Source organism: Ovis canadensis, chromosome 18 (genome assembly GCF_042477335.2).
Source record: "Ovis canadensis isolate MfBH-ARS-UI-01 breed Bighorn chromosome 18, ARS-UI_OviCan_v2, whole genome shotgun sequence".
NCBI classification, from domain to species: Eukaryota; Metazoa; Chordata; class Mammalia; order Artiodactyla; family Bovidae; genus Ovis; species Ovis canadensis.
Window position 1 is genome coordinate 81,147,203 of NC_091262.1, and position 7,867 is coordinate 81,155,069.

The 7,867-nt window shown below is 63.4% G+C and overlaps 1 protein-coding gene across 1 annotated transcript; it reads left to right on the forward strand.

Annotated features, from left to right (window-relative positions):
• Positions 1-256: 256 nt before the first annotated feature.
• Positions 257-3,175, forward strand: LBHD2 (LBH domain containing 2). The gene is made up of 3 exons (XM_069559314.1): positions 257-325; positions 1,886-2,042; positions 3,081-3,175. The coding sequence occupies exons 1-3, from the start codon at positions 257-259 to the stop codon at positions 3,173-3,175; spliced, it is 321 nt and encodes a 106-aa protein (XP_069415415.1).
• The last annotated feature ends 4,692 nt before the right edge of the window (positions 3,176-7,867 follow it).

Below are 7,867 nucleotides of genomic sequence, written 5' to 3' on the forward strand. Positions count from 1 at the left end.
GGTGTGTGCGTGGGGCGTCTGTTCTCAGGGAGGAGTGGGTCCTCCTGCCACAGCCTAGGGCCCCCAGCGTGGGGCCTGTCCAGCGCCTCCCTGATGGTGGAGGCCCAGCCTGGGCAGTGGCTGCGGGCCTGGGGCGGGGTGGGTGCGGGCTGGGGCAGTGTGGGGCTTCCGGGAGTGGACGGGGCACTGCAGCTGGGCCCTAACATGCACCCCGCTTCTGCTCCTTGTTTTTGTGCAGCTGGACAGCAGCTGCAGCATGAGTGGCCCCCAGCCCGCTGCCGCGCCCAAGCTGGGCTCAGACAAGCAGGCCGGAGGCCCGGCAGAGGTATGTGTGCGGTTGGGGACCGGCCGTCTGCCGCTCTCTAGCCCTGGCCTGTGGCAGCGCGTGCCTCGGTTTACCCATCTGGGTGGGGGAGGCGGTTGCCCCTCCGCAGGAGTATGATGTGCACAGTCGCTGAAGGCCCAGCTCTCCTGACTCAGGGAGCTCCCCAGCCAGCCCTGGGGGCCCAGGGCCTGCGCCCAGGTCAGTCTCGTCTCTGCTGGGTGAGGCCGTGCCAGGGCCTCCTGCTCCCACCTCAGCTCCTGCAGGAGATGCTGATGGAGCTAACAAGGGAGGTTCTTGCCCAAGAGGCCCAGGCCTGCCGCTCTGAGTCTGGAGTTGGGCTCTTCTTGTCGGGGCCAGCGGGCCCCTGAGGGGGTCCAGCCCAAGGGCCAGTCTGGAGCCTGGGGTTGCCCTCCTGGCAGGGGGTGGGGGGCGGATGGAGAGGCTGGACACCAAACTCGACTGGCCCAGATCTTCCTGCACCATCTGGGCAGAGGAGCGGCCCTGGGTGGGGCCCAGCAGGGCTTCCGGGAGGAGGGCGGGAAGGAGACTGGCAGGGTGAGGGGGAGAGGGGTTCAGGGGGGTTGGGCAGGGAGGAGCCCCTGGACAGGCAAGGCCAGCAGGGAGGCCCAGGAGATCCAGTCACTGGGCCATGGTGGGGTCGCTGGTCTTGTCCCTCTGATCCCATGGAAGTCCCAGCCTAGTGACACATTTCAGGATCTCTGCGGTACTTTGTTCAAAGGCTGATCAGACAGTGCACTGAAACACATGTTCAGATGGTTCCCCTGGGCGGGGGCGGGGAGGTGCGAGGGCCATTTAGCAAAGTCCTGCCAGCTGTGTGCCTGCTCTTCCCCACCTAGACATGCCTTTGGGGAAGGCAGAGCGCCCAAGCAGCCAGCCTTCTGGGTAAGAGGTTGGGGACAAGCCCAACCAACCGGAGCAAAGGCATGGAGGTGGGTTGGCACAGGAGAGTTAGGGCTGCAGGTCTGCGCACAGCACGGGGCGTCTTGGGGCCTCTACCTTGGAAGGCCTTGAATGGGAGGCGGAGATGCTGAGGGCTCCAGGAGGGCTTGGGGAGGCAGCCCCCGCAGGCTCTTGTGAGCACTGAACAATGAGCCCAGAGAAGTTGCTCAGGTTGCCATAGCAACAGCTTCCCAGCTCCCCTGAGCTGGGAGGAGGCCAAGGGCCCATAAGAGAGACCCCAAGAAGGGGCCCAGTGGGATGCAGGAGGCTGCCTGCCTGGGAGGCGCAAACACCCTGAGCTCACTCACTGTGTGACCTTGGCCTTTCGAATAACAGGCCCTTCTGTGAAACGGGCCTGAGGGCCGAGCCCAGGTGGGATCTGTGTGGCCCAGGCGCTGAGTGCCCCAGTTCCAGGGGTGGGAGGGGGAGGGCCGCGACCCTATGGGGGATGTGCATGCACGCACAAGAGCTCACCTGGCCCTGGAGACTGGGCAGGTTAGGGACGCCCATTCTCCCCGTGGACAATGCAGGACAGGAGTGGCAGGCCGTGGGGAGCTCAGGCCTGCCATTGCTTTGACCCCCTGCCCACCCCCCTTGCAGGCTGTGGTGGGTGCCCGGGAGAAGGGCCCTCGGCTGGGCCAGCGGCTGCCCTCGATCGTGGTGGAGCCCAGCGAGCTGGGTGCGGTAGAGAGCGGGGAGCTGCGTTGGCCTCCAGAGGGCGCCCAGAGGGCGTCTGCCCAGAGCCAGGCTGCTGCTGGTGAGTGAGGGGCGGCCTGAAGGGGTCCCAGGAGAGGTCAGATGCCTGGTCCTCCACCCCTCCAGCCAGCCTGCACCCCACCTATCTGCCCGCCCCGTGAGCTTCTGTCGCCTGGGCACCGCCTGGCCTGGCCTTCCCTGCCACCCTCCCCACCATCTTCACAGGCGATTCCCCCGTCCAGATGTGGCCCCAGGCCTGGCATACAGGTACACCCTTGCTCTCACCTCTCAACACCCGGTCCCGGCCCCTCTCCCCTTGCTCTCACGATTCATCACCTTTGGGACAAGTGTGCATTGCCCACTAAGGCCTGGAAGGGGTAAGGGTATGGGTGCAAGGCAGGGTGGGTGGGGGTGCAGAAGCTGGTGGCAGGCTTCTGTCCTGGTGTGGGTGCCCTGGTTAAAGGCCGAAGGGCTGCCAGGGCCAGGGAAGTTTCTAGGAGGAGGATGTGTGGGCAGGAGAGGGCTCAGCCAGGAGCCAGTCTGCTGCGTAGGAGAAACAGCTGGCCAGGCCCCCAGGAAGGGTGCTCGAGGGGTGAGCCGTGCCCTGGGCGGCTTTGTCCCCTGAGCCCCCGAGGGGTCAGTCCTGGGGGATTTGGCCTCAGATGGGGCTGCTCTTCCCTGCCTGCCCTCTTCTCCTCCGCCATCGGCCCCTGGCCCAGCCCTGCAGCCCCTGTGGTCCGCCGCTCCCAGAGCTTGGGCCCAGAGGACCTTGTCTGCCACCTCTCCCGAAAGTCCCCTCAACCTCCGACAGGTCTGCCCGGGGCCTGCCCCTTGGGTAACCACTGAGACCTGGGCTCTGGGGAGGACCCTGGGTCTCCGCCCAGTCGGCCACCCTCGAACTGGTGGCCTTGCCGGGGGCCAAGGTTCTCCTGCTCCTGGAGCCTGGCCTTGCCCACCCTTGCACCGGGAACAGTGCACCCAGTGACCCCCCGCCCCCTCACCGGCGGGGAGCTTGTGGCCTGCCCACCCTCACACCTCTCCTGGCAGACCTGTCAGAAATGCGTGTCCCGCCGACACAGAGGCCTGCGTGTTTCCTCAGCCCCCTCACCACGTCCGCCAGGAGAATCACCGGGGGAGGCTCCTGACGGCAAGCATGCCAGCTCCACGGGCCAGGCCCCCTGCTCCCGGCCGTAGGACAAGGACCGGCCGGATCCTGCTGTCCCCGGGCTCTGACAGCTGAGAGGGGGCCTCTGCCTCGGAGGGGCTGGGCTGACGCTTTGAGAGGCCTGGGCCTGCCCGGGCACCCAGTGGGCACAGCTGACCACCACCCCTCCTGCCTCACCAGGTCCACCAGTACCGCCCTCCCCCGCCCCCTCCCAGCCGCAGCCCAGGGTTTGGATCACACCCCTCCTACTTCTCTGGAGGGAAGCACAAATAAAGGCTCTTCCTGGCGGTCACTGGGCACACTGGGTGGGGACTCCAGGGGCTGAGGACAATTTGGGTCCTGCCAGTGACCTTCCAGGCGAGGGTTTCTGCTCAGAGCTCAGGCTGCCAGACCAGAGTGACCACTGGCTGTCCCACACTGGACGTGGGGGTGGCTGGTGCAGCTGTCGTGTCTGCTCCTGTGGCGCCCTGCCGAGACCCTCTGCCCCACTTCAGCTGAGGCTGAGACCAGCGTCCTCCAGGTGGCCTCCCCACCTCTGCTTGGGGCCTCCAGTCCTGGCTGGCCCCTGAGGGCAGGACTCCTCCTGTCACCCCTTACCGACTCTGAGTGCAGTAGGACACAGGAATGGTACCTGGGTGGGGTGCCCTGTCCCAGCTTGAATCTTGCATAGTCCCATTGTACAGATGGGGAAACTGAGGTGCCCGAGGCTAGTGCTGGCCTCAACTGGCACAGGACTCCTGAAGTTGGGAAGCCACCCACCCAGCCAGATAGACAGTCCATGCAGGAGACTGGGTAGCACCTCTTCCTGAGCCACGTGAGGGGCCTATCCCTCCAAGGGGTCCAGCGACATGGCTTCTTGGCTCTGCTGACTGGTCAGGGTGGACCTGGGGCGCGGAAACCTGATCACTGCCTGGGTTCACTGTCCAGGTGTGCCACCCTCTCTCCCATCACCCCAGGCCTGATCCAGGCCTGAGGAAGCTCAGGGCCGGGCAAGGCGAGCCCTGAGTAAATGTTAGCTCAGTAAATCCACAGGCCCAGTGGGTGGTGCAAGGTCAGAGTCAGCATGGAGGAGGCAGAGGGAGACACAGGCCCCTCTGTTCTCTCCTGCAGGCCTCGCTAACCTCCAGGATGAATAAAGCACTTTCCAACCCGCCTGCCTTCTAAAAATAGCCCACCCCCCAAATGCAGGAGAGGTGGAAGGCGGAGGTGCAGAAGTTTGCCTGGCAGCCAGCTTTAATTTTAAACCTGTGGCCAGTATACAGGGCCCAGGCTGGCTCCTCTTAGGGTGGGGGATTGGGGGGATTGGGCTGTCCTTCAAGGTCCCTCCCGTCCTCCTCCGGCCCTTCCTGTCGCCTCCACAAGGGGGCAGGGGACAGACATTTCACAGAAAGCCTTGCCAGGGCTTGCGGACACGGGGGATTTGGGTCCAGGGCTCGAGCAAGCCGGGAGTCCTTCCCAGGCAGGGGTTTCCGGGTGCGGAATGTGTGTGTGTGGCGGGGGATGGTGCTGAGATTTCATTCTCGCCCCTCCTGGGCAGGGTGTCACAGCGACTTTCTAGAGGTCCCGCGGCTGATAAAGAGCCGGGCTGAGGCAGAATTCCCGGTGCGCCTGGGACCTAAGCGCCAGAGTGCCCACAACGCCACCCTCGAGCTCACCACCGATCAAGGCAGATCTGGGGAAGAGACGCCGCCTCAACTGGGGGTCTCGGGACCCCGTCGTGCCCCGGGAGCAGGGGAACGGGGGAGTCAGCCCCAGGGAGGAAGCCCGGTGGGGCGGGGCAGAGTAGCCTTACCCTATGGGCCTGCCCTGTAGCGACCAGAGCGGGCTGAGTCCACACGCAAGGCGACCGACCCGCGAGAAGCAGAGATAGGTGCAGGGGGCGGTGCCAGGAGTATACCCCGCCCACCGGACGCCCCGCCCCGTCTTCATGGCCCCGCCCACCAGCAGGCCGGGCCAGGGACACCTAAGCAACGCAGCGTCCGGCTTGAGAGATCCAGGCTTGGAGACAGACACTGTCCCTCGTGCAGGCCAATAGCCGGTGAGGGGCAGAGACCGGAGCTTCTGTGTCCTGTTCCCAGGCAAAGCTCTGTCCTGGGCCCCGCAGCAGTGAAGCTGGAATTCAGGCACTTTGGGCCCCTATATTCAGCGTGCGGTAGCCTGGCTCCTCCCCAGGAGCCTCTAGGGCGCGGGCAGGCCTCTGGTGGTGTGGTCCTTGTCCCTCCCCTTCCAGTTCTGGGCGCCAGGTGCTCTGCCGAGGTGAACCTACTGGATCCCAACAGCAACCTCGTTTTATGGAGAAATAACCTGAGGCTGGGTGCTTCCCTGGTAGCTCAGCTGGTGAATCCGCCTGCAATGCAGGAGACCCCAGTTCGAGTCCTGGGTGGGGAAGATCCCCTGGAGAAGGGATAGGCCACCCGCTCCAGTATTCTTGGGCTTCCCTGGTGGCCCAGCCGGTAAAGAATCTGCCTGCCACGCGGGAGACCTGGGTTCGTCCCTGTGTTAGGAAGATCCCCTGGGAGAAGGCGTGGCAACTGACTCCAGTATTCTTGCCTTGGAGAATCCCCATGGACAGAGGAGTCTGGTGGGCTACAGTCCATGGGGTCGGTCGCAAAAGAGTCAGAAAGGGCTTAGCAACTGAACAACAACAACTACCTGAGGCAGACGCAGGGTTGCCTCTCTGAAGGGGGTGCAGTCCAGCATGAGGCAGCAGGGTCTGTTCTTCTCGTTGGGTCCCCAGCTGTGTGCCCCTTTCCAACTGCCCCTCGGCCCAGCCTTCTCCTGGCTCAGGCCAGACCAGCCCTGTGCCCAGGGCTCCTCTGAGACAAGGCTGGGACTTTGCTGACAGGATTTTACTGAGAAAGTTGGGGAAAACCACCTAGAAATAGGACAAAAGAAACATCCCAGCCTCGTGCTGAAAAGTGGGCACAGGTTTGGGCAGGGGTGGGGTGCAGCTGGGAGCTGGGAGCTCTGGGAGAAACTCCCCCATCCTGGGCTCTGAAGTGGAGGTGACCCACAACGGGAGGTTCCAGCACCCAGATGAGCCTCGTTGAGCTGGAGAACAGGAGGGGTGGACTGAGGACCTTCCAGTGCCCACGCGTGGCCCCATGGGAAGACCCAGTCTTCAGAGGCAGAGACCTGGACTTGCCTGCCATGTAGCAGGTTCCTGTGCCTTTCCGAGCTGGTGACCCAGTGCAGCATGGGTGGGGACCAGCTACCCCACAAAGTCCCAGGGCTCCCACCAAAGAGCCCTGGTTGGTCTCCTCGAGGACCCCTCCTTCTGTCAAGAGTTGTGCTTGGCCCTCTGATCTGTTAGCTTCCTACCGTTGGAGAGATGCATGGGACAGGAAGCCGGCAGGCAGGCTAGCCTGAGCTGGCGGACGGTTCACCCAAGTAGCTGGTGCCTCACAGGCTTGAGCTGGGACTCTGATTACCTCACAGAGGGGAACCCAGGGCTCTAGGATCTAATGACTCAAGAGGAAACTAGAGGGCTTCCTGGAGGAGGTTGCTGCTCCAGGTACAGCATGGTCTGTCTGCAGACGACAGCAAGGCGCCGCAGCACCGTGGGTGCCTTCCAGTCTACTGTGGGCTGGACTTTGTCCTGCAAACTTCCTTCTGTTGAAGTTTTAACTCCCAGGACCTCAGAGTGGGTTTGTATTTGGAGATGGGTCTTTAAAGAGCCACGGGGTCCCAGAGAGTTGGACCCGACTTAGGGACTGAACAACCACAACAAGTTAAAACAAGCCCATTTTAGTGGGTCCTAGTCCAACATGGCCTTATGGGAAGGGGCGGTCAGGACACAGACCCACAGATGATAACCATGTGAAGACACAGGGAGAAGATGGCCGTCCGCAGCCCAGGAGAGAGGCCTCGGGAGAAGCCAGCCCTGCCAGCACCTTGATCTGGAACCTTGCAGCCCCCAGAACTTCGAGAAAATGAATGTCTGCGTTGGCAGGCTTGGGATGGTCCACAGGCTTGCGTCTGCTCTCTCCAGGATGCTATCTGGAGCACCTCCGCTGCTCTGCGCCATGGCCCTGTGGCTCCAGCCCGAGTGAACAGGCCTGGATCTGTCCTCCCTGGATTTTCCCTAAGTTTTTTTTCCCTAGGACGCCAGCAGCGGAATCCCCCCAGGAAGGTGTGGGGCCTGCCTCTTCTGGGAAGTTTCAGTGACCCGTCCCACTAAGTGTCTTTGGCTGGAGTCACCGTGGGGAACTAGGCTGCGTACTCGTGGCTGATCAGCCTCAGGCCCACCTCTGCGCCGTCCCTCAGGGCTGACCCCTGCCATCCATCCCCGTCCCTGAGTGCGAGCCGATCTGTCCTCCTCCCAGCTGCTGAAGCGTGGCTTACAATGTTCCTTGTGTTGTCTCCGTGTCCCTCCCTGCTCTCGGTCCCCCATGTCTGCCCTCAGGGCTCTTAGCACCAGGCAGGGCACAGGGGCTCTCACGATGAGCTTGGCAGGGCACAGGGCTGGTGCTGGCGACTCTGCCCTGGAGGGAAGGGTCCTTCTGGGCTTGGACACCGTGGGCTGGGTGCCCACTTCCAGCCGGTTGGCTCCTGCTCCTTTGAGCCTCAGTCTGACCACGAGGGACGGGCTGTCCCAGCCGTCCCCAGCAAGGCCAGCTCCCTACAGACCCCAGAGTGCTACCCCTCATCCTCTCCTTCACCCTGAGAAATTGTTGTTTAGTCGCTAAGCTGTGTCCAACCCTTTTGCAACCTCAGGGACT